Source organism: Zootoca vivipara, chromosome 7 (assembly GCF_963506605.1).
Source record: "Zootoca vivipara chromosome 7, rZooViv1.1, whole genome shotgun sequence".
Taxonomy (NCBI): domain Eukaryota; kingdom Metazoa; phylum Chordata; class Lepidosauria; order Squamata; family Lacertidae; genus Zootoca; species Zootoca vivipara.
The window spans coordinates 45432168-45458922 of NC_083282.1; the positions used below are offsets into that span (position 1 = coordinate 45432168).

Below are 26755 nucleotides of genomic sequence, written 5' to 3' on the forward strand. Positions count from 1 at the left end.
GTTTAAAATATAGACAGATCAATAAAACCAATAGCAAATACAAAGCATCTACCTCAAAAGGGGAGGATATAAAAGCAATATATCTATTATCAAAGGGTTACGACTTTCAGCTTAGTTCATACCATGAGGGTGATCAAACTTCTCCATTTTAATGTCCAATAACTATGTGCTAAAGACAAAGGTTTGTATGGTTTTCCCAGTAGTGATGTATGGAAGCGAGAGCTGGACCATAAAGAAGGCTGATTGCCGAAGAATTGATGCTTTTGAATTATGGTGCTGGAGGAGACTCTTGAGAGTCCCATAGACTGCAAGAAGAGCAAACCTATCCATCCTGAAGGAAATCAGCCCTGAGTGCTCACTGGAAGGACAGATCCTGAAGCTGAGGCTCCATTACTTTGGCCACCTCATGAGAAGAGAAGACTTCCTGGGAAAGACCCTGATGTTGGGAAAGATGGAGGACACAAGAAGGGGACGACAGAGGACGAGGTGGTTGGACAGTGTTCTCAAAGCTACGAACATGAGTCTGACCAAGCTGTGGGAGGCAGTGCAAGACAGGAGTGCCTGGCGTGCTCTGGTCCATGGGGTCACGAAGAGTCGGACACGACTAAACGACCAACAACACCAACAATGAATCTTAGCAAGGGGTGGGTGTGGTTCACTTGTTTCTCTATTTCCCCTGAAAGTCTGCAGTGAAAGTCCTACTGTTTGTGCTACCCTGGAGAATTGATGTGGCCTCCCACACTAGTTGCCCTACTCTTCAGAAGTGCTAGAGTTTTCCTCTCAAGTGGATCCCAAGGAAAACTGCAAGTAATAACTTGAAATGCATTTGAGAAAGGTAAATGGGGTTGATCTCTTCTGTATGCTAGGCTAGAACTCTGCTTGAAGAGAAATTACAGATGAATGAATCGTGAATAATTGCCCAAGCTTATAGGATGCCAAATCCTGTACCAGACACACTAGTAGCATCCACCCCCTTTTTACAGTAAAATAGTGTGAATTGCTTACTGATGCCTTAAATTCTCCTCCAAACCCACAGATTCTTTTACATATGCCCTGAAGATGATTAATGCAGGAAGTAGTACTGAACAGTTAATGACCATGGCTAACTGAGGCTTACATTTTGCAAACAGAGTCACAACTCAGCAGGCAACTGGGATTTCCAGGTGTAAACGGCTATGCTTGTGGTGTTACTGAATATTTATTTTTGGCATGTGCCTGCTTTTCTATATTTTAGCCTATTAATCCCAAAACATTTATGGGGAACTGTTTGCAGATAACATCTTGGGTAATTTTATATTAGCCAGTTTTCTGCTCTGAAACAACTTGCTGAATTAAGCACAAATAAATCTCATGTAGGAAGAACAGGAAGCTGCCTTATAAAGAACCAGACCATTGGCCTGTCTAGCTCAGGACTGCCTACATTGATTGGCAGCAGTTCTGCAGGGTTTCAAACAGGGGCTACTCCCAGCCCTATCTGGAGATGCCGGGGACTGAACTGAGGACCTTCTGCATGCAAAGCAGATTGCTCTTCCACTGAGGCATGGCCCCATCCCCAGAGTTCTTTTAAAAATCTGCATTAACTCTATGGCTGTCTAAGGCACATTTGGTAGCATCTGCCATGCTCCAGTGGCTGTGTCCCTTTAAATAGTAACCAACAGCTAGTCTGCCTCACCCCATCCCCCACATCTGTAATTTAAATGACCCATGGACCAGAGCACGCCAGGCACTCCTGTCTTCCACTGCCTTCCGCAGTTTGGTCAAAATAGCCAAAGTTTTATATTGAGACAAAATTATTACAATTGTATACATCTGTTTAGAGAGGCTAACAAATTGTATACATTTGTTTAGAGAGGCTTTTAATCTTTAATCGATTATTTTATTCCTCTGTTGGGGAAACCCAGCCAGATGGGCGGGGTATAAATAATAAATTATTATTATTATTATTATTATTATTATTATTATTATTATTATTATTATCTGTTTAGCTGTATACAATTTATTCCATTTGTTCTATTTGGGTATTCCCTGAGAACAGAATTTTGCTGAAATCTGGCAAGGGACAATGAAGCAAACAGAGAAGACAATGTCTGGAAATATGGTATGAAGTGTGCAACAGAAGGAATGAGGTGGTCTTTAAGCTACAGAAAAGTTTGAAAAGAGGGCAGGGGCTTTCCCCACTCTTATTCTTCCACAACGGGAATGTCTCTCATTTCTGCCACATACATTAAATCAATCATCTGTTCTTCAAGCTAACGTTCCGCTATAGCTGCACCTTTGCCTGGAACAATTTCCCCAACATTTCAGTGGGGAAAGCCCAATTTCTCCACTGAATTCTACGATTCTATGAATGGCTCAGCTCCCTCTACTGACAGAATGGGAGCCCTAGGTCCTCATGAGACTCCCATCAGCACCTGAGTAGACAGATCTCCACCTGCAAACATTAAACTTATTTCATATCCTTAAAAGCTAGAAATGGGGTTTTGTTTTTAAATAAAGTTATAGGAAGTTAGCTTCTGCAATTGTCAGACTATGAAAGCCAGAAAGTTGGTTTTATCTAAGGAGCCAAATTCTGGAAACCATTTCTATTCTTGTAGGATAATATGCCAAAGCTTAACTTTTGGAGTGGATTCGAGAAAACGATTTGAGTAAAAAAGAAAGAAGAAGATTGTCACGTGAGTGTACACACACACTGACCTCCCTTTTCTAAAACCCTCTTCTAAACCAAACAAGCACCTTGCCCAATCAACCATGAGGAGCATGAAGAGTTATATAAAGAAGATAATTATAAAGGGATTTAATGCTTGGCGAGCTCAAATTGCCAAGGCTTATGACAAAGGTAGCACACACGCTTGCTTAACTGGCCCAGTGCCCTGGCTTTGCTCTTATGTAAGCGACACAGCCGGAGCCGCATCCAAAATGAGATTTGTTTTATGGAAAAGAAGAGCGTGCCCCTTTGCTCCTGGGAATGGCAGCCGAGTCCCACCTCCCTCTAGTTTTGCTCCATTCCTGATTAATGATCTTGTCTGCCTGATTTATGACCCACCCTGACAGATTAGAGTTTCCTCTTCAACCGCCCCCCTCCCCCCCACCCCCAACCTCAGAAGGCATAGCCACACTCCGCTGGAAATATTAGAGAATTATTAAATAAACATTCATACGTCATGTCTCTTCCCAACCTGAGCTCATCCTAGTCAACACTCGCAGCCCTGGCCTGTTTGCTTTTCATGCTGACAACAAACAGCTGGAGTGATTCATGGAGAGGCTGGCTACAATGTTTCATGTCATATATCATGCTAGCAGGGCTCCCTGCCCCAACAGAGATAAACTGATCAAGCACAACGGGCTGGAATGAATTTATGACAACACAAAATTGAGGAAAACAAATGGGAGGTGACCCAGTGGGGCACTAACCCAGACTCTTTCCTTGGCCTGCAATCTAGTTTGGTGGCAGAAAGCAAAATTGAACATTGGCACTCTGAATTAAGAGGCTGGCTTCTTAACCCCAGGAAGCCTTGATTTCAAGATGGCACCAGGCAATGTGGTTCGCATCTTCAGGGAGGAGAAAACGAGCCATTGCAAACTCTTAGCACCACTGCTAAGATTCAGGGACCAGCAATGCAGAAGGGAGGGCCGAAATGACAGAAAAGATTGGCTGATCTAAGCAGATACTACTGAGAGAAGGAAAACATGACATCAAGTCTTAAACTAATTTAAAAGCTGTTGTAGAGGAGGAGCAGGAGAATTGTTCCAAGGTAGGAATTGTTTCTGATGGCAGAGTAAGAGGCAGTGGCGTTAGATTCCAAGAGGAAAGGCTTAGGGCAGGGATCCCAAGCTGAGGTTCAAGAGCCACTAATAGCTCTTGAACAAAAGGCTTGCTCCTGCTCCACCCCCCTCCACTCTTATATTGGTGAAGCACATGTTTTGCATGCAAAATATCCCAGGTTCAATCCCTGGCATTTCCAGGTAGAATTATGGGAGACTTCCATCCAAAGCCCAGAGGGTTGCTGGCTGAGCTAGATGGACGCATGCCACAGTAGAAGGAAGCATCCCTTATTAAAAATGAGATGGATGGGAGTAGGAATAGTGGGAGGTAAGAGAAGCATGTTGGCCTAGGAATGAATGGAGAGGCTATAGAGAAAGCTTGGCTGTTGTGGAATGACAGAGAGACACCAAAAAGGACTGGGAGAGCTGTTTGGAAGAAAAAACAGCAGGAACGCTGGTGGCTTGCAGCTGCTTCATTTTACCGCTGTGCTACTTTATGGTCTCAAAGTTTCATATGCCAATGAATTGGGACAATTTTCCCAGTGGCAAGAATAGATGGGGGGGGGGAACTGTTTGAGGAAGGATGAGACCCTGTTTACAAAGTATATGGCAGGATTATGGGTCAAAAATCTTCCATCCATTATTATCAACTTTGCCAGATTAGTGCAGGGTGAGTGCTCAGAGGAATTAGCTCCTTTGCAGACACAGACTCCCTGTGGAGTTCTTCCACACAACCTCTATGTGCATTCACAAGGCCCCCAAGAAATGTTCCCCACTGGTCTCTTAACTTGAATCATAGAGCTGGAAGGGAATCTGAGGGTCATCTAGTTCAACCCCCTACAATGCAAGAATCTCAATTAAAGCACCCATGACAGATGGCCATCCAACCTCTTCTTAAAAACCTCCAAGGAAGGAGAGTCCATCACCACCTGAGGGAGCCTGTTCCACTGTCAAACATCATCACAAAGTACTTACTGATGTTTAGTTAGAATCTCCTTTCCTATAACTTGAATCTACTGGTTCAGGTCCTATCATCTGGAGCAGGAGAAAGCAAACTTGCCCCATCTTCCATGTGACAGCCCTTTCAGTCCACCAATACCCAAATCCCTCACAAAGCAGTCCCACAGGAATTAACACAAGGAGGCAAGTGTTTTCTTGCCTTACTACAAGGTTCAGCTATTCACAATAACTTGAGCATCTGCCCGTCAAGACAGTAGTTGCTGCTACAGCATCCTGTTTCTGACTTGCTGGACTAGCTTGCAATCATTACTGACTGACTAGACTTGCTTAACCAATTGCTTGCTGGATTTCCTGAGTACTGAATAACTATTGTCAGGATGGCTAACTAGACTCTCCTGAAACTCTTGCATTCCCTAGCTGAGGCCTGGTTGTCTGTCCAGATGGCTGAGCCACACTTGCACCTGTACAGCAAGGTCTAGCAGCATGTAATAGATTCTCTGTGACTACAGAAGAAAGACTGATGTAAAGAAGAGATGGAGAAAAATAAGGTGACTGAGAGGTGGATTTAGGTGGCTTATGTATAAAATGTTTGGTGCTTTGTGAAGAGAGTCTTCTTAAAAGGGGGAATTAAAGATCTATGAAACATATTAAATAATAAAATAAATACAGTTTAAAAAGCACACAGGATAGAATATTGAGTCCCAGGTTACATGTTGTTCGGGAGCCAAGGTGGATCCCAGGCACTGAAAGGTTCTTGTTTTAAGCTTAGCAAAACCCGTACCAGATGCTCTTGTTGCATGCCTGTGCTGGCTGTACAGCTCAGTAAACCCTTTCTAGCCCTGTTATTCTATCACTTCTGAATACATGCTCAAGCACTAAAGTCTAGAAAAACCTGTTCAAACATCAACCAACTGTCACAACCAAAGCTGAATCCCACATGTCTTTCTACAGCTGAGCATTTCATCCCACGCTGCTCTATTTAGTAACATCTAGACTACAACCATTAGATATAAGCAATATCCTCATTTAAAAATTATCTACAAATATATTACATTATATTACATATAGAAATCATCACATGGAAAAAAAGGAGAAATCTTTATTTATTTTTCTTGTCATAGCGGCCTAGTTCAGATGCAACAACAAATCACAATTTTCCATTTTGACTGGTCTGGGCCAATAGCAGCTTTCATATCAAATTCAAACAAAAAACGAGATGAATGAAATACAAAGAAGAATCCATCAGCAAATACATTTCTCTTGATCGGAGGTAAGTTGCTTGGCATGCAAGAGATTCAGCTACAAGCAGCCTGAAGCACACATTCCATTAACTTTCAACCCAAGTACATTAGCTCTGCGCCCAAACAAGGACAGTTTACTGTATTGTATTAGCTAATTAAAAATATACGCTCCATGCCTAGACTTTGTTTTGGAAAGGGAAGAGAAAATGAATGTCATTCTTATAAAAGTAGGATCAATAAAGAGAATCACTGCTAACTCCATTAACCATTGTTCTAAATGGACAGCCCAGCTGACACAGGTGATAAACCATGTGCTTCTAAACACTTTTTAAAATGCTAATCAGACATTACATGGAGCTTAACACACTAATCAATAATGCCCAGATTTAAAAGCAAAAATTAAAGTTATGAACAGGAGGAAGTGATCCCATGGAGAGCTCACCACAATCACCACCCAAAACAAGAAAAATGAAACCAATTTAGCTCTAGATTAAGAACCAGGAACTGGAGATGAATCAATTTAGCTAGCTGGACTGGGTCACCATACATCATGGCTTGGCAGTGCAGGTGAAAGCAGCCTGAGACAGTAAGAATAAAAGAACACCTTCCTTCCTGCAAGCCCCAAGGTCTGATCCCACTTATCAATTAATTTAACAGTGCCCACCCCTTCACACACAACATTCTAGCTTCTTAACCATCACAACACATTCTATTTATCACACACAACTCCCTGAGGAGCAGGGACAGCACAGCTGGAACCTCTGATTCTAAACATTTTGTCTTCTGTTTCCTTTGGAATTTAAGTCTCTAACTAAAAAGCAGTAACCCTTTACCACAAGGGATTTCTCATGAACCAAGAAATTGCTGTAAAGTGCAATAAATGGCATTTGGTTTTTACCTTCTTAAGAAAGGTAACAGGTTGAGTATCCAAGTGTAATTTTTGACTTCTGAAGTCAGGAAGTTTTCAGTGCTCTCTACAATGGGTCCTAACTTGTCACAAAGAGGAGGGTGCCATACTTTACAACTCTGAATCATAGCATGCACCACCTTGGAAAGAATGTGGGGTCTGCCAAGAGACACTGAATAAAGCTTTTAAAATTATCTGATCAAGATGACATCAATTGATCGTTCTGCTGGAAAATGTCAAACCTCTGTTTGGGAGGCCAGGATCAGAGGGGAATAAGTGTTGGTAGCTAGTGACAGATACTGCTGAAGAAGACTGAAGTCTCCTGCCTCCTAAATGGAAGGCAGTATCAAAAGATTGCCAAGTGATAGGTGAAAAATGGCAACAAGCAGCTAAATCCCTGCAAAGGAAGCTGGCATGCATTGGCAACTAACATTCGTGCCTAATCAAATCATGAAATTCTCCTCTCACCCCTCTCTTGATTTCTGCCTCCAACGTCCTGAACAGCTTATAATCCTAGCTTTTAATTCCTAGGCACACAAATGAAGGAGGCTGAGGCAGGCAATATATTTCCTTCTGCATTTCATTTAAAATTGTAGCCCAATCTAGAGTGTTAATCTAGAAGAGCAGACATAAGGATCCAATGTCTCATTCTGGGTCAACAACTTCCATCATCCCTGACCATTTGCCATCCCAGGTGGAAGTGATGGGAGTTAGGAGTAAAGTAACATCTGGAGGGTCTCAGGATACCCATCTCTGCTTTGGACTACAATAACTGAGAATTCAACTCAAACCCCCCCCCCCAGCACCTTGTTCTGGTAGATAATTGCCCTGAGACTTTGGGCTTGTTCACACAAATCACTGGCTAATAATCCTGTATGCACTGTGGGACGTCGGCAACATGGGGCAGTCGTCTAAGGCACTTGCATCTATAGTCTCATATTTTTGTTTTCATGACCTTAGCCTATTTCTATGCTTAAGACTTCAATTTTGTCTCTGCTAATTAGAAGAAGCGTACAAAAATGACATAAGATATTACTGCACATAGCATTGCCTTGCTGCAAGGAGACAGTGCAGCATCATGTATCATCCTTAGGCTTGCCTCTGCACTTTGGTGAAGCAAAAGATCCAGTCCCATGTGACTCATCCCCAATGGAAATGAAGGTTAAGATAATCTTATTCTTTTCCAGAGGCAGGCCATATCAAGTAAAGCTTCTGAAAAATAACACATCCCAAGGGAAGCAAAAGGGAAGCACTTTGATACTGTTGAGAATTTAACACAAGGGGAAGATTTGCCATCATCCCTCTAAAGCTGTAGAAACTACAATAGGGACTTAAGAGACGAAATATAAAATCACCCTTCTACTTTTAGAGCCAACAAACAAAATGGATTTTTCTCCATCCTACAGATGGGGAATTCCTATGAAGAATGAAAAACAAAACAAAAAAAGGGGGGGGCTGTTTGACTTTCAGCTAGGGGAGAGATAATACTGTGTCTGAGTTTAAAAGCTGGATATGTTTCGCATGAGAAACATGTGGGAACTACACAAGAAAAGCCATGAGCAGCTTGTCATGTGCTATAGTGATGCCCCTTTGATAGAAAGCTCCTAGCAGTCTCTCTTCCCATCCCCAACAAAGACAGACATGCCTGAGCCATACTCACTTTTCTATGTCACTATTCTTGCAGGTCTTTTGCATAGGCTCCTGTTTACTGCTCTCTCCATTACTCGTTGATGGCATTTCTGCGAAAGTAAGGAAGAGCCCAGATCAGTGAAGGGAAATGTTTACCTACCGTATTCACAAGAAGTCAGAGAAACCAAATAGTTGGTGAATTGTTCTAGTGTTGGTTCCCAAGAAGAATAACATGCTAGAGTGTCCAAGTGACAAGTACTGTTGTATCACTCAAGATGCACTCATGACTTGCCCAGTATGGCAGACCTGCAGAACTCATAGCCCACAAAGTAGTTCTGGAATTGACAGGGCCATGGATTACTCAAAGCAAATAATGAGGTTGGGATGCCAAATTATGACAAATTGCTGCAATCCATCAATTTTCTGCTTTAGATTGGCAACTGTTCACCCAAAACCGAAGCACTTGGAATTACTAGCAGTTTTCAAACCAGTTAGACACAAAGGATCCACTTCAACTTCCTTGAGCAATTCTCATGAAATCGATTCAATAAATGGCTTGTATGTGCAATTTGTTCTTTGTCAATGCTGTGAATTGCAGTTCGGATTCTGGAGGTTTTCTATTCATGGGGCTTTCTGGAAGAAACATGTTTTTACAGGCCAGACAGGTTTACCCACACATAGGAATCAAAGTAACGCTATTTCTGCAGTCAGAAGAGGCCCAGAATTTTTTCACAAGCCTTTTGGAATCATGAGGGGAGGAGTACTGTTTCCAGAGGAAGAATTGTGAGAAAAGAGAGACTGTTTGCCATCAGGGGGCAGCTGGTTTCACGCTACAGGGGCAGTCCTGAGGAACCTTCAGGAAGGAGTTGCTGCCAGGAGCATTATGTGTATGTGTATTTTAATGAGCTGAATAGCGTGAAAGTCATGGGGTTGTGGAGAATGTGTATACAACAGTGCCTAGTTTATTTTTTGGGGTTGCTATTTTGTTAATGTTATTAATATTGTTTTACAGATTCTAAATGCTGTATTAATTTTTAATTATATAATATGACTTTTGCTTTAACTGTGATGTTTCGCTTATTTTTTAGTTGTTGTTGTGTTAAGAGTGTCTTATAGATTATAATTGTTTCACTTATTATTTGTTAATTATTCTATATGATTTATGCTGTATTTGTGATGTTCCATTATGTTCTACTATATCACTGTTATTTATTGTTTGTAAGCTGCTTTGGGCTTCATTAGAATGAAAAGCAGCACAGAAATATAATAAATCAAAATCATTGCAGGACAGCTAGCATTGGCACTTCTCAGGAGTTTAACTGGAATTGAACTCTACTTGCACAGTATTGTCCCAATTCCTAAGCTAATTTCCACAGTGATAATATTTTATTCTTTACTCCCATGGATAAAGAAATGGTGTGAAATCGCAAACAAGAATGTGGAATCACACAGAACCTCCCCCAGAAGATAATGATTGCCAAACTCCTCCCCCCCATCAATACACACTGCCTAGGAATTTCCAGCCATACTTTCTATTAGCACCCCATCTTTTTTTAAACTTGTATGTAAATGTCACTTGTCAATAGTTATAGCAACCGAGAGGCAATATCAGAGTGGGATTTGGACAATGGACACCCTAGTCATCAAGCTCCTGGAAGTGCAATTTCTCTCAAAAACCAAACTATCTCACTGGGTTGAGAGAATAAAAATGGTGGGACTTCATGAACACTGCCCTGTTTATGCCTTAAAATAGATATTTTACATTTCTTATTAAAAGTTTTATCCCGTTCTTCAGTCCACAGCTACTAAGCAGTTACCAGAAAGAAAACGATTCATATAAAGATCATGTATCTAAAATGCAAAATATGAACAGAAACCAGATAAAAATATTGCATTAAAAGGGTAAAAAACCAAAACACATGGAAAATTTAAAAGATGTCTCAAAAGGCACTGAAATTGCATCAGACCCAGAGCCAGATGAACCTTCCTGGGCAGGCATTTCAAAGTTAAAATCCCAGAACTGAAAAGGTCTTATCCACCTTACCTGAAGGCTTCTGAGAAAGATATTAATAGCTGATCTTATAGTAATATAAACAAATACTGTGACACTGGCATGCATATCTACAGAAGGCAAAAAAGCAGGGGGCAGGGTTTGCTATCTCAAAATGCATAATAGCAGGCATCCTCAAACTCCGGCCCTCCAGATGTTTTGGACTACAATTCCCATCATCCCTGACCACTGGTCCTGTTAGCTAGGGATCATGGGAGTTGTAGGCTAAAACATCTGGAGGGCCGCAGTTTGGGGATGCCTGATAATAGCCTCAAACACAATCAGTTACTAAGTGGAAAGCTTTCATCATATTCAAACTTCTTGTAACTTGGGTTATATTCCAGAATACTTTGGGGGCATTTAGCAGAAGTGTGGGATAGAAATAATGCACCATAATCTTCTCTGGGTGACTCCATAGTTTAAGTTTTTTCTATTGGAAAATGGAGGCAATAACCGGCATCCATCTCCAGGAGCACAAATTAAACTGCTGCATGGATTCTCCTATCAAAACTCAAAAGCTGGTAACCACTCTATTACACTACTTCAGATCTCTGGTGTTGGGCACACAGGAATAATATACTGTACTCCCAATATGCTGAATACTAAAACTGCACCATAAAATACCGATGGTCACTATGCAAGCCAACACAACAGATTGCCACATATATATCTTACACTCACCGTCACTTGCCCACTTAGAAAATTCTGGTGTTATTCGGGTACTAGGCGTGCCACCACTGGAAAAAGAGACAGCAGTGAAAAATTGTCCCAGGAAAAATCCTACAGCATGCATTTCTTCTAACCATTATTAGGATTGATTATGTACATAGTATTTAAAGTTTCTCAATTGCCTTACAATCAATTTGTGTTTACTCTCACAACTGTGTTAAAGCAGGACACTATTATTTTCATTTTACATATGGGAAACTGAGGGGGAAAAATCTGTCTGCCCATGCAATGAATCCCTAGCAGAAGATGAACTTGAACAGAAGCTTTCCAGGCCCAGCCATAACTACGTATCCACTGGAAGAGATAAGACATGTTCTAGTCAGTGCAGAATGCAGCTACTGCAATGGTGGGTTAAGAGTGGATTACACCAATGCTGTATCTTTACTGACACCTTGTCATCTTCTGCATGCAATTCAAGATCGTAGTTCTTGATGGATTTAAGCATTACAGAACTTAGATCTGCAAGGATCTTCTGTTTTGTCACTTTCTTAAGATTTTCCAAGAGTGCACCAAGACCTCCTTTCCCTTGTGTCATCCACATGCTAGGCTTTGAATAGCATGCAGAAATGCTTTCCGTAACTCCCTACAAACTGTGGAAATTCTTTCCCAACAAGACTCACTGATACTTGAAATAGCATTTTTTTCAGAAGCACTCAAGCAGACTTTAAATGGCTAAGTTTAAGCATACCTGAAGATAATCTCACTGTTTTTGTAATTTTAAATTACTGTTACTTTATTGTATTTTTAATATTTTGTTGGAAGCTGTCCAGAGTGGCTGGGGACACCCAGCCAGATGGGTGGGGTATAAATAAAAAAAATATTATTATATTGCTTAAATTATTGCTACCATCTACTATGGGTTATAGGGATAGGGCAGGTTAACCACCAGAACTCCCCCCTAACACCCTAGCATTTATGCCTTCCTTTCAACATCAAATATTAGTCACTGTCAATTCAAATTACTGGAGGCAGCAATAGTATGAGGCAGATATGTGTTTCTATGGAGTGAAATCTGATTTCAGGCCACTGCTTGTAACAAGCTAAGCAGTAGGAAAACTTCATTTCACTGCTCTATCAATCTCTTCAACCTTGACCTCCAAGGCTCACTCAGCCTAAGAGACTGGAGCAATGTAAGTGCTGTTTCCACACAGGGCAGAGGGCTTGAAAAACCAATCCATTTCTTAGCTCTCTGTTAACACCCATTCAGTTATTTGCCTGAAATGCTTTCCAGAATCTTCCACACAAGGCCTGTGCAGAACTCTAGCAGACAGCAGCCCAGAATACATAATCAGCACTGCAAGGACCTTGAGATCCATTAAGGTGGTCAACTCCTAGACGCTTATGGATCCTACCAGAATCCAGAATGATCTGGGGGATTTAGCTGCTTTTTGCCAGTGGTTCAGTCACTGTAATTTGTAATCGCCTGAGGCTCTTGAAAAAACTACTCTTGAGTAACATCTTAACCAGTGGGAAAAGGCTTCCTTATCGTTTAATGAGAACTGGTCATGAAAATGAAGAAGTGCTAAAGAGTGCTAGTAGTTTGTTGTTGTTTTTTTAAATCAAAATTAATTCACTGAAGGGGAAGGGTCAGAGTTCAGTGACAGAACACATTATTTTCATGTAAAAGGTCCCTGGCATTTGCAGGTAAGACCCCTATATGAAACCACAGAGAGCCTCAAATATTTAATGTAGACTGACCTTCACCAACCTGGTACCCTTCAGTTGTTTTGAACTACAGCTCAGCCTCAGTCAGCATGGTTGCATTGACTGCAGCTGATGGAAGTTATAGAAAACATCTGGAAGGCATCATGTTTGCAAAGGCTGATGTGAATAATACTGAGCTAGACAGACCAATGACCATATGGGTTTGACATTCCTGCATTGCAGGGGTTTGGATGGTCCTTGTAGTTCCTTCAAATTCTACAATTCTATGATTCTATGAACTGTATGCACTTCTCTTACTGTATGCACTTCTGTATGCACTTCTCTTACAAATGGGGCACAAGCATGCTTAACAGGGTTTCCAGCCCTTCTCCTTTCCTCATTCACACATTGAAAAACTTTTGATTTTCATATTTCTAATGGGCGAGCTGAGAGTTTTTTCCAGTGCACAATGCCCTATGTACGAGGTGCTATGTCCAGAGTCAGGCTTTAATTTCTCAAAGAACAAGAACTACTACCTTTGGCATAAATGTGGCCAGGGAGTAGGGTGGGACTTTACTGCTGTCTTATAGATGGGTAACCATTTTCTTTACAAGTAGCTGCTTCCAAAGTTCTTCCTGCCTTTCATCTCACACTGATATGAATAGGGATCTGCTTTGAGAAACGTCCTCACCGCCCACTCAGCACAATGAAGCATGTCCTTCTCCACTCCCAGACAGTACTTTAAAAAGTCCACACTTACTTTAAGACTGCACCTCGAAGCGCCTCTCTCTCCTTGGCTTCACCTGGTTCTTCCCCAGTGCACGGAATGATATCTGCCTCTGTGTATCTAAGCATGGAGGGTTAAGGAGAGCACAGCCTGATGAATAAGTAGCTTATTCCCAAGCCATGAAGGCAGAGCAGCCAAGAATTCCTTTGAGGGATGGGTAGGAACTGTTGTAGTCAAAATGCCACATTTCCTTCTGGGTAACTTTTTCTGGGGCCCACAAAGCATCGTGAGCAGGGGCAGATGCAAAATGGGCAGATCAATGAATGTGAATGGTACCTTTCTACACTAGGCTAGTTTCTACACACACACACACACACACACACACACACAACATACAAGTTCAATATAGTGCACTAATTAGAATGGCACCATTAATTCTTCTTCAGATACACTGAAACAGAAGTCACCAGACCCTTATATATAGTGAGAGGGTGGGGACGGGTTTTAATCAGAAGGGTGGTGGGAATGGGTGATTGGCTGATAGGTGTGGTAAACCTGTTGATGACTGTTAACGGCTGCAATTGGTCTTACAGGAAAAAGCAAGGGGTGAGATGGCTAAAGATACCTTTATCATGTATAATGAGATAAGAATCCAATGTCTCGATTCAGACCAGGTCTCTCCATGGTTTTAAGTTTGGTATTTCTGAATCAAGACATTGGATTCTTATCTCATTATACATGATAAAGGTATCTTTAGCCATCTCACCCCTTGCTTTTTCCTGTGAGACCAACTGCAGTCATTAACAGTCGTCAACAGGTTTATCACACCTATCAGCCAATCACCCCACCACCCTTCTGAGTAATACCCCTCCCCACCCTCTCACTATATATAAAGGTCTGGTGACTTCTGTTTCAGTGTATCTGAAGAAGTGTGCATGCACACAAAAGCTCATACCAATGACAAACTTAGTTGGTCTCTAAGGTGCTACTGGATAGATTTTTTTTAATTTTGTTTTGACTACGGCAGGCCAACACGGCTACCTACCTGTAACTAGAACCAGAAATTCTGAAGTACTAAAGAATGCATTTCAAAGACCACAAGGTTCCTTTCACCACAAGGAACGTGTAAACACAGTAACAGCTGTTTGATAATAAGAACATGTTCATCTGAAAACAGCACAAGAGGAAATCATCTCTCCTCAGCAAGGAACAGGCTGCTGTAACTGGTGAAATTACTACATAGCCCATGACTGGTAAATAAAGTTGCTAATGGAGCAATTTTAGTGAACAGGCAACTTGTGGAATTACGCGAGAGCAGCGAGAGCAGCAAGAGTTTTAGTGGCACAGTGCAGCCACAGTCTCTTGGTGGGAGTTCAGCACCTCTAGAAAATGATACTGTGGCTTTCCATATTCCAGTGTGTCATCTCCATCCACATCAAGGTCAGCATCACTGTCTGGATTCTCCTTGCCGCTGCACATGACAAACCCGGACCCTGAAGGAAAAGAAAAGATGTGCAATGTGTCACCACAGGGGACAGAGGAACAAAATGTGGCCTGGGCAAGTCGTCTAGGGGAGGGGAAAGATGGCATGGGAGAGAGAAAGCAGTCTTTTAGCTGCATAGGTATCCAGCAGTCACTTTCCTCCAGGCTCATTTTAGCTATGGTTTGATCTCCCTGTCTCAACTGTATGTAATACAATGGTAACATTGTATAATTTCGTAAGTATGAAGAGAGGTCACAATATATCTTGATTTATAAATCTCTTTCTCTCTATATATAGAGAGACAGAGCGTGCTGGGGAAGCAATGAGAATTGTGAGTCATGACACAGTCTGTCAGAGATAAACTGGACTGGGAACCAGCACTGCTCAGCAACAGAAAAAGTGTACTCAAGCCAAAAACTAGCAAGTCTGTGATTTATTAGGTTTGTTGCAAGCAGCAGGTGGTAAATGCGTAGAAACATCCAATTAATATGGGAGATGAAAAACACACTCCAGGCTTGTATACCACAGAAGAATTCTATAGACTCCAAATGCAAAAATGGGGAAGTGAGAAATAAGGGTTCAATGCAGGCTTGATGGACCACACATAAACTGATATGTAAAGCAGAATACTTTTGTGTGCAGGAAGGAAACTGGTTCCAAACACTATCATCACTTCCTTCATTGTCTTTACAATTTCATAAAACTGAATTGCTTGCCGCCATCCCCACCCCCCACCCCGACCCTGTGCCCATGCACTGGGTTAGATCACATCACAAAGATTTTTATGAGCAGAGAGCCAAGGGGAAAAAGGTGCTGTTTACTGGAGGTGTTTCAAAGAAAGGAGTATATTTAGCATTGAATGGACAGGAGCAAAAATTGAGTGATGTTATAAGGAATCTCCCTGCCTCAAATTACCAGAGGTACCCAATCCTAGTCTAAAATCTGGCATCTAGACTTTATGCACAAATGCAAAATCCCTCCATCAACCTTTCATTCCTTTTATCAGTTGTGCCAGCCCCTAAGGTCTAAGTATTGTACTTGCCTGTACAACTCTCTTATGAGCAGTCTAAAATTCTGTGCTAGAATCCCAGATTTTGCACTCAGATAATTCAGTGTTATACAGCTCAAATGAAGGATTTAAAAGCAAAATTGTTAAGTTTACCCACTTTGGGCTGTAGTGTGGAACTTATTTTTCTACGAGTAAGTTTTTATTCCAACCTCTGAAAATGGAAGAGGAGGGTAGCATATTTTGCAGATTTCCCCTTCACCTTTCAGTACCCAATGCCATCTCTCATGTTGTTTCAGATGGCCCCCTGAGCTTCCAGAGCAACCAGAAAGGGGGCATGTTTGGAAAGAAAAAATCAGCAACCTCTCTCACTTTTGCTCTAGAATACTACTTTCAAAAGAAGTTAGCTCAGATATTTTCTGCCATTTTGAAACGGTACTTTAATGCCATGTTTTCAAGACAACACACAATTTGGCAATACGTACAGTTTATAGAGAAATCCTGGCTAGCCTTTGCACACCTCCATTTTGCCCACTGTGAAACATGATAACTAAGGTGGCTAATGTTTGCTCCTGCAGACTTCCTGGTTTTTTGTTTTTGTTTTAAAGATGTGCATGCACAGGAACTGAAAGACCTGCAAAAATGCTCAGAACAGTAATGGAGGAGAAGGGGGGGGGGGTGACTGACATAAGGGACAGAAAAACAGCCTGGATATTTTCCATCAAGTTCTACCCACTGGTGTAGAAAATGGAATAGCAATGAGTATTCTTGACTGAAAAAATGGAATTTGTGGAAACATATCTGCTAAAACCCACATAGAAAGGATTTTTGTAACTTATTTATGTTGTTAACGCTCACATCTGGAAGTACCACAAATTGCCCTGGATTTTGAAGCCTCCTCAGCAATGGTTTGTCTAGCAAGTACAACCTTTTCAGTTTATTTAGATTTAAAACAGGACAGAGTTGCTAAAGACTGTGGTTGCCCAAAGAGCAAGAGTGCCATTTCACACTGGTAGAGGCAATAATGTCACACAGATACTGGCCTGCAGTATGCCAGTATCAGGTATAATTTAGCTTGTAATTTCTGAAAAGCCCAGCCTCTAAACACACAAGCTTCTTTCTTTCCCACCATCTCTCAAATACAAAGCAGAAGTTATGGCCTGACCTGGGCTGTGATCTGAATGCCATCTATATTAAAGATGTAGAACAAGATTTGAGGCTGGAGGAAATCTTGAATAGAAATGAATTTCATCTCGGCTTCACTTCAGTAACAGAATTGATACAAAAATGGGGAGAAAGAAGCAGCTTTTAGGAAATTCAATTTCTTGTCCTATATGTCAAATTAAGCTATCAGAACACAGTACAAGCAACAAAAGTTAACCATACAAAGTCAGAGACCAGAATCTCCTTTTACAGTTGCATTTTGCTATATGTGCTCAGGAAGCTCAGTTCAAAGACTGCAAAGTAGAAGCCTCTGATGCCACCAGAGTCCAAATTGTTAAATGGAATGCTAGGGCTGTACCTTGAGGGAACCTAAAGTATGATCATAGTTTCATTTCAACCAGGCCTGAAATTAAGTCCTAATGAGACAGTAAGTGGGCAAAGGCTAACATGGGTTCCTGAAAGGAGGAAGAGTCATAAGTAGAATTTTGATCAGATTTCTCTCTGCTGAATTTCCCCCCTGAAATTCTTGTTAGAACCCAGTAAATATTGGCAAATCCTGGTCCAACCTTGGTCTGCCAGGCTGTTTTCCCCAAGCTATGCCAACCTGCCCAACAAGTTAGTTGACTATAGCCCATAGTATTTAAGAGACTTAAAAATTGAAATGGGTGGCTGGCCAGAAATGTCCATAGCCACAGGGTGGGGGTGGGGAGAGAAGAGAAAAGAAAAGGAAGGAAAGAAAAATCTCATACTGACTTACAGAATCATTTGCAAGATTTGGTGATACTGCAGAACACTAGGGGAATGATGTCACTACTTTATTTAACAAAGCATACATACCACTTGATTGCAGCAAAACTTCTAAGCACTTTACAAGAAGCCTAGCAAGTGGTATATACATTTCATTAAATACATTAATAAATTCTGCAACCAGAAAATGTAAATTAAGAAAATGTTGCATTACTCATTATGCATAAAAGTTCTAGTTCATATCTTTTTTCTTTCATACTTTGGAATGCTGTGCAATGCACATGAAATTTACTTACTGTAGTCAACACTGTTAGCATCCTACCTTCCTGTCCTCCAGTCAACTGACTTTGCCAGAGAAGGAAAAGTAAGTCTGTAAAGCTTCTTATGCTTCATCAGCAGAGCACAACTAAAGTGTTATGGGTGGCAGAAGTGGTCTGGAGTTCTCATTGTGTGGAACAAAACAAGTTCATGCATATACAGGAAGACTTGATGCATAAGCAATCTATCTGCCACCTTTAGAATGTCATGGGTCTCTGCTCTACGCTGCAGTAACTGAGGGAGATTTATTTATTTTTTAATTCTTGAGTTGCCACTGGGTAACATTATAGTATCTCCAGAATCTAAAGAGTGACTTCTACATGGCTGACACTACCTATAAAAAGGGACCCTGTGCCCAACATAAGGATGGATATAGGGATGGTTCCAATAGGGTCAGGGCTTTTGTTACACTTTTGTGTCCCAACTCACTCACATTTTTTCACTGTACAGAGCCAGTGAAAACACACCAGCAGCTGTTTAAATATTGGAGGTCTAAACTGATTTACATTAATTATTCATCCCAGGCTCATTGAAACCAGATTTCTGGACAAGAACCTTTATAAATGAATTAAATGGGGTTTATAAAAGCAAGACAACCCAATAGGATCATAGCTGCTATGTGCGCACATATGTGCATGCACACGTGCATATGAAGTATAAAGATCTAAAAAAAACACCACACACTACTAGTCTTTGGCACAAGCACAAGTCCACCCTGAGTGGGGAAAAGGACAGGAAGTCCAAGACAGAGAAGAATTCCAACAAAAATGCTTGAAGGCAATTCCATGACTTCCCTGTCCATAAGGCTAATGGTTCTAATATACCCAGGTGGTTGCTTGCTTGAGGCAATGCATTTCAGGGAGACCAGACCTCTCACCTGACACAATCATACTAGCTTTTAGGGTTCAAACCAAATTGCCCACCATGTTTATGAATGCATATCCCTTTCTTAATCTGAAGGCTATTTGAGGAAAAGTCTGTACCCATATGAATCTGCCTGGGTCCTGCTTGTCAATCGGCCATTAAGATCTATTAATTGGTAGGCATCAGGGCCTTTCTGGTAATGGACTCATACTGCATAAGCCTCTCCTGCTTCCTCCCTGTCAATTCTTAATATTATCAACAAAAGGGCAGTCCTACTCGTTGCTTCAAATTCTAACTGTAAAATAAAAGAGAAAACCTTTGCTCTCAGACACTTCAAAGCTTATTACAGTCCTACCACCTCCTCACTTAGAAAGTAATCATTTATGTAGAGGAGAAAGCTGCAGGATGTGGGATTGTGCATGCATGCATCAATGAAGTCCTCAGGCCTCACTCATCTAGGCTAGCTCACTGCTTCCTCGGTTCCCTGTTCAGCCATAAGCAATCTTATCCTGAACACCACTGGCAACATTTCCCTTGTAGCAGCCAGAAAGTAATGAATTTTCAAGTCAGGACTTCAGGTGTGGGAGAGAGGAGGTGCATTTTTATTTTTTGCATTGGTTCAGAGTGGATGGTTGGGCTCTGCTTGGGAAAGAGCATTGATTTGTTTTCAAAAAGATATGTGCTGGGTCTGAAGCCTACTTGGAACCTATGCCTGCTGTTCTAGAAATTCTTAAACTTTAGATTGGGCAGACTAGTGCTTAGATGTGCTCTCTTACATTTCACATATTCCAGGGCTGTTAAATGGGATACAAATCAGATTCCAAGGCACAATCTTAGCCAAACCCAGCCCCCAGAGGGCAGTAGATTAACTTTGTTCCAGATTAGGTTTCCCCCTTTCTTACCATTTAGTACTTTCAAGTCATGCAACCTCCTGTGCTGCTAGTCCCAGCAATGGGTACCCAGGAGCACCACCTTTGAAGATGGAGGTTCCATTCAGTAATCATGTCCAGTAGCAGCTGACAGGGCTATCCTCCAAGAATTTGCTAAAACTCTGTTAAAGCCATTGGGCATCACCACATCTTCCAAATATGACTAATCTGGTAAATAAAATGCTGTGTTTTTAGGGCCATTTTGATGTATTCTCATCTGGGGTGGTTAAAAGAACAGAAAGCATGCTATTGTGCTATTAACTAGTATTTATGCAGCAGCTTAAATAGACTCGAAGAAGAAGAAGAAGAAGAAGAAGAAGAAGAAGAAGAAGAAGAAGAAGAAGAAGAAGAAGAAGAAGAAGTTTTAAAGGGATAAAGTATATTTTTACTTTCGGATGAGGCAAGTGTATTACAGTTAAATCAATCACCGAAGTCTAAAAATATTAAAATTGTGTTGTGAGACTTCTTAATCCCCTATTTGGCATTCCTTAGAGAAAATAATTTTGCCAACTCATCCTTCCAATCTGCTAGCTTTTGGCTGAATACCATTTACTTTTGGTGATATAACTAACCCAACTGAAGCTAAAGCAACACCATTTTCTGACAGTCTTAATCCAAGATGCCTTTCTAAAGGTCCAGACAAACAAGAGTGAGCATGCAGGTCAGACTCAGGAGCCATTAAGCTAAGAAAAAACAAAGTTACTGTTCTGTCTCCGATCCCCATTGCTCTTGTAGGCGGCTGCTCTGACAAGCAATTCCAGCACCAGTGTTGAGTGGCACCTCTATAAACCCTGTGACAGTTCGGGAGACAAACTCTCTCATCAGTCAGAATGTACCTATCAAGATCACTTACCTTGAGAGCACAGTAGCCCTCGAGAACTGTGTACACAGCTCTGCTCTGTCTGGCTTTGGAGCAGCTGGACCCAGCACCAAAACTGAGTTAATGCTGAACATTCTAGGAGTTCTGAGCAAGAAACAGCCCCACAGAGATATGAGCACAGGACCTTTGCTATGAGTAAAGAGGCCCATTTCACATGCGTAGCAGGCCAGATCTAAACTGCACACATTAGACAGCTCCCCCCTCTCCAATTTCTGAGTTTAAAAATGATTATTTATGCCTTTCTAAAGAACCATTTTTATATAATCTGTTTCCACGGTACTTCTGTATGAGTGGATAAGATATATAGCATGACATAGGTGTTACTGAAATTATGAACAGTTTGGGGGGGAAATAATAGAGAACACTGACCTACTACCTGGTATAATTCTAGATTAGAGGGTGTGATGAAATTCATTTACAAGCAAAACAGAAGGGCATCAATAGGTATGACAAGCATACCTAGATTAAAATGAATTAATTACGTATCTTATTAATGAAGGTGACTTCAGCATTATTCTCTTGGGTTACAAACACAACATATTTTCCCTCTTCCACTCTTGTGACATATTTTTGCTTCCCCCATCCTCTTTTTGCATGCAATGTATGGGTCTTTTCAGTCATGATCAAACTAGAATGTTTGGGATGGGAAGATACATGGCCTTTTACTTCCTAAAAATATAATGCCTTCCCACTCGAAGTGGAACCTAGAAGCACTGTTTTGCTAGACATCTGTATGTTTAACAGCACCCATGACTATGCTAGTAAGATAAAATCCCATGCCCTTTAAAAACAAATATATATTTTAGATGCCATACAGAGTAAGTGCTCACATGAATGTTCATTGGTAAAGTGTGTAACTACAGCTTCCCTGCCTTCCATTTCAAAAAAAATATTTTTCATGAAAGAATTTGTATTCCATCACTCCAGAACTAAAACCTACATGTTTTTTAAAAGATGTAAGTATTTTCCTCCTGCTGCAAAGCCCTCACTAACACCATTATATTTGTGCTGCGAATAAAATTGGGGCTGCAACAGAAGTGCACTTCCGGAAGCTGGAAGTGACAATAAGGACTAATGAAACATTCCATATTACTGTTATACAATAATAGCTCTACCCGTGTTTCCCACATTTTAAGACACCGTCTTATATTAATTTTACTCAAGAAAATACGCCTATGGCTTATTTTCGGGGGGTGTCTTTTTTAAAAAAATATTATTACTGTAAGTACCCCTCCTTACCGCGGACAGCATTGCTACTGCTGGGTCCCGCTGGCTCAGGGCGCACAGCAAGGAGGACGCCTCTGACCAAAAGTTTAAAGGGGGCGTGTCGGGAAGTTCCATTTGGCAGGGGGGAGTTGGAGGCACAATAGTCTTCCATTGCAGGGCCTTCGTGGTCCCTTCCAATTCCACAATTCTGTGAAACCGGAGGACATCATCGACAATGGTGGCATATGACAAAGGCGACCCTAAGCAAACCAAGCCGAGAACGGATGGCATAGGCAGAAAAGTCCCTCCTCCCCTCCTCCCCCGACGCTGCGATGGACCTGCTGGCGGTGCTGAGCGGGGGGCCGAGGCCGTAGAGCATGGCTCGCGCAGGTGGCTGGAGCGGGAGCGCAGGGGCTGCCGTGGGGCTGAGCTGCACCATGCAGGCATCGCTGCTGGCGTTGCTGCTGAGGCTGGCGCCGGTGGGGGACATGCCCGTGCCTGTGCCCGCAGCAGTGGCGAGGGTGAGGGTGCTGGCTGGCTCGGCTCGGCGCGCTGCGCTTGGCTGTTGCTGCGCCGCGCGGAGCACCGGATCGAGGATCCGGTCTGCAGAGTTAGCGCCCAGCAACGTCGCACGGAGCATCGCCTCCTCAATCCAGCACGGCGCTGCTGGGCGCTGACTCTGCAGACCGGATCCTCGATCCGGTGCTCCGTGCAGCTCTGAACAGCGCTGACCTGGCAGGCCGCCGGATCAAGGAAGCAGCCTGGAAGCTTCCCAGGGTGGTGGGAAAGAAAGAGGGGAAAGGTGTCAGTGGGGAGAGAAAACGCGTGAGTCCTCTCCCTTTCTTTCCTGCTTAGCCAGCTTGTGGGCAGGCCGAAGCAATTGAGCCGACGTCTCGGCTCGATTGCTTCGGCCTGCCCACAAGCTGGCTAAGCAGGAAAGAAAGGGAGAGGACTCACGCGTTTTCTCTCCCCGCCGACATCTTTTCCCTCTTTCTTTCCCCCCTCCCACCACCCTGGAAAGCAACATAGGCGAGGATCAATTGCTTTGGCCCAGGGGTTGCCATTTTACAGGAACAAACAACGTGAAAAGAAAACAGAGGCAACAAGCCCAGTCAGCAGTGCCTCCCTCCCTCCAACTCCCCCCCCCCGCCAAATGGAACTTCTCAACACCCCCCCTAAACTTTTGGCCAGAGGCGTCCTTGGCCCCGTTCCCACCTTCGCTGCTGGGCACCGACCCTGCAGGTAGACCTATGTCTTATTTTTGGGGTATGTCTTATGTTTTAAAAATCTTTAAAATCCTGCCATGGCTTACTTTATGACTACGGCTTAATAAGGGGGAAACACAGTACTTTCCCCCCAGCTGAATCAGAAAAGTACTGATTTGGTATTTGGGAGAAGTAATGGACTGGATTTGGGTCAATAAATTGAAATTCAATCCAGACAAGATGGAGGTGCAGAGAGGTGGTATTCCACAAGCTCTGGAAGGGATTTCACTCTCTCTAGAGGATCGGGTACTCAGGCTATGAGTGTTTTCAGATTCATCATTTGAGGCTCAAGTAACCTCAGCAGCACAAAAGACCTATCAGCTCAAGCTGATAGCTGCCCACTCACACCCCACCCCTGCCCCTGCCCAGGAAAAGAATAGTCTAGTCATAGTTAGCCATGTCCTGGTAAATTCTGGGTAGGATTACTGAAACTAATTTAGAATACTGTGGCTGAACAGCTAACAGGGACCAGCTGTAGAGATCATATCTTGTCTGTACTGAAAGAGCTTTGCTGATTCCTGGTAAGTTTCCAAGCTCAATTCAAAGGGTTGTTCTTAACCTTTAAAGCCAAGCATCCAGATACCTGTTTCACTACTTTATCTTGGATCAATCTGCTCATCCACTGAGATTGTCATCTGTTGTCTCTTCTCTTGGAGCCCCCACCAAATGGAACTGCAGCAGATGGTAACAGAGCCAGGTTTTGCAATGATGGTGCCTTTCCTTTGGAATACCCTTCCCACACCAAGCATTCTTACTACTATCATTAAGGTAACTAGCAAATATATTTCTGTTTTCCTAAAAATATTGGTATTTACAGCTTATTTGTTGCTTTAGCTTTTTTGCATTAGAAAACATGAATTTAAATTGATGGTGCAGGGTATAAATGTAAATAAAGGAATGAAATTACGCAGAAAATCCCCCCTTCCTCTCTCTCACACAAACATGGACAGCTTATTCCATGCCTTAAATAGTTTAAAATCTTTATATACAAGGATGCCAATCTTCTCTAAAAAGATAAATACAGGTGGCGACCATTTTGCGTGGGAATTCCGTTCCTGGGCCCCACAATTGTCGGTGGAGTCCAAAAGTACCCAGGCATCAGCAGTCATGAATCAATTGGATGTGCACAAAATTGCCACCTGTATTTTAAGTCTGCTTTTACCACAAAGATAGTCAACATATTATTTCACATGATTCAAACTTGAAAAATATAGTGTCTTTCACAACTCAATCCAGAGAAACAAAATATGATCCAATTTTGCTCATAGGTGGGCTTCAGAACCATGGATTCAGTAAAGGCAGGGCCAGTGCTATCATTAGGTCAACTAGGCAGCCACCTAGGGCACAAACCTTTTAGGGGCACAGTTTTACACAGATTGTTTTTTGTTATAGCTTATGAATTTCTAGTAATATTTAATTTTATATTTTGAAGAATTTTATCATTTCTACAATACATCATTTTTTTGTAAACTGAAGTTAGCAATTTTGGGGGGTATGCGTGCGTACAAGGTTAGCCTTGCTTAGAGTGCAAAATATCTGGCACCAGCACTGAGTATAGGCAACGGTGCATCATAACAAGGCCATACGTGAACCGTGCTTTGCTTGGCTATAAGTAGCAGTTGCACTGTAATTCACTTTGCTTTGCTTATTTCCTTAGCAAAAAAAAGAGGTCTTGGGGTACAATTGTATCCTTAGTTGGGCTGGTTATTTATCATTACGTATGCAACTTTCTAGTGCTTAAAACAGATTCTGTACAGAAATGAGACTGCACATCATCTTTATATAAGTGAAGAGTAGAACTGAAGCAAATAAAGCACAGAATCTGTTTTATTCTTTACAGCATTTAAGGGGTAAATCTCCCACTTGTCCAACTGATAATCAAGTGATTATTATTTAGGCATTGTGAGTAGTAGCACACAATGGCTTTAGAGTTCCACCGTCCGGAATGCTAAGAATCGACTATTTGTTTTCACTCACTATTTATTATTCCAAATTTGCTCACACATGATTACTTTCTACTAAAGTTGCTACTGCTTATAATTTAACTGTGTGTCACTGGTTGTCATTTATGGATACGTTGCTGTGTATTGTTATTGATTTTAAATTGTAAGCCACCAAGAGGGCTCTTTTTGAGTAAAACTGACAGGATATAAATCTAAAATATAAATAAGTAACAAATGAAATAATGACCTGCCAGAAGAACCTCTAGCAATCCTCTAGTGCAGAGCAGAAGAGCTAATCTGCTTATGGCATGCATATCTTTGCTGTCCTGCACCTACGATGGACGTCTTTAGTGTTGGTCTCTAATGTGCTCAAGGTGCACAAGGGCACAACACTTGATTCTTCAATATAAAAAATCTCTGAAAACCGAATTATGCTCTGCCTCTCACTTGGTGCACAGGCCTATCCAAGGCTGTAATGGCCAGAAATCAGATGAGTGTTTACAGCGCTTGTGGGTAGTATAGAGAGATTTGGTAAAAAATACAGTCTCTAGTTAAAGACTAAAAAAATAGCAGGTTTTGTTAATTACTTGTCCCACAACATCTACCAACCTCTGGCTGAGCTCATTCACCTGCTTTGCCTAAAGTGTTGCTTGCTCCTTCCTGGATGAGGAATAACTCTCCCCCAACCCAAAAAGCAGCAATAAAAGTGTTTTAATGCTGCCAGGCCTCACACACATTTCCTGGGAACAGCTCTTGGCAGTGTTTGTTTCCTCAGCTGCCGAAACATCCCCAAACTAGCATCAAGAGAGCATAGTGGCACGGATGTAGCTTTCCTTTAAAAATGGCTTGGGGAAAAGCAAACTGCCTCGACTCTTTTAAAAGGAAAGGGTAAAAGGAAAGGATCACTGTAGTCAACCTTTGATGGCTAATGTTTGTTGGAATTAGTTATTAAATTGCATTGTTCTATTACCCTGTTGTACTATAAACGATCAGGTAAAGATGAATTGGATTAGTAATGTTCATGACTCCAGGTTGATGGAAAAATAACCTGACCACAGAAAAATACAAAGTCTGGTTTTCATTGGCTGCTATGAAATAACTTAATCAGGATCATGGGATTTATAAAATACACACACAGGTCTTCAGTGTTTGAGGCCATGCATGTGGATCATTGTAGTAGAGCTGCCACTCTAAAGTCATCTTTCACGCTGTAAGAAAACAGAGCCTAGGCTGCAAGTCTGCATCCCAACTGCTTGTAGTCATCTTTACTAACACACCAAGGAGGAGACTTTAAGAGGGGG

The 26755-nt window shown here is 41.9% G+C and overlaps 1 protein-coding gene across 8 annotated transcripts in view; it reads right to left on the reverse strand.

Annotated features, from left to right (window-relative positions):
- RNF220 (ring finger protein 220) overlaps nt 1-26755 on the reverse strand; it is a 318359-nt gene that overhangs the window by 33819 nt on the left and 257785 nt on the right. For all 8 annotated transcript variants that reach the window (XM_035121690.2, XM_035121686.2, XM_035121692.2 and 5 more), the window contains 4 exons: nt 15046-15142; nt 13683-13769; nt 11231-11286; nt 8531-8609 (listed from right to left, as the gene is read on the reverse strand). In XM_035121690.2, coding sequence (XP_034977581.1) covers nt 8531-8609; nt 11231-11286; nt 13683-13769; nt 15046-15142 — 319 coding nt within the window. The remainder of the gene's footprint in view (nt 1-8530; nt 8610-11230; nt 11287-13682; nt 13770-15045; nt 15143-26755) is intronic.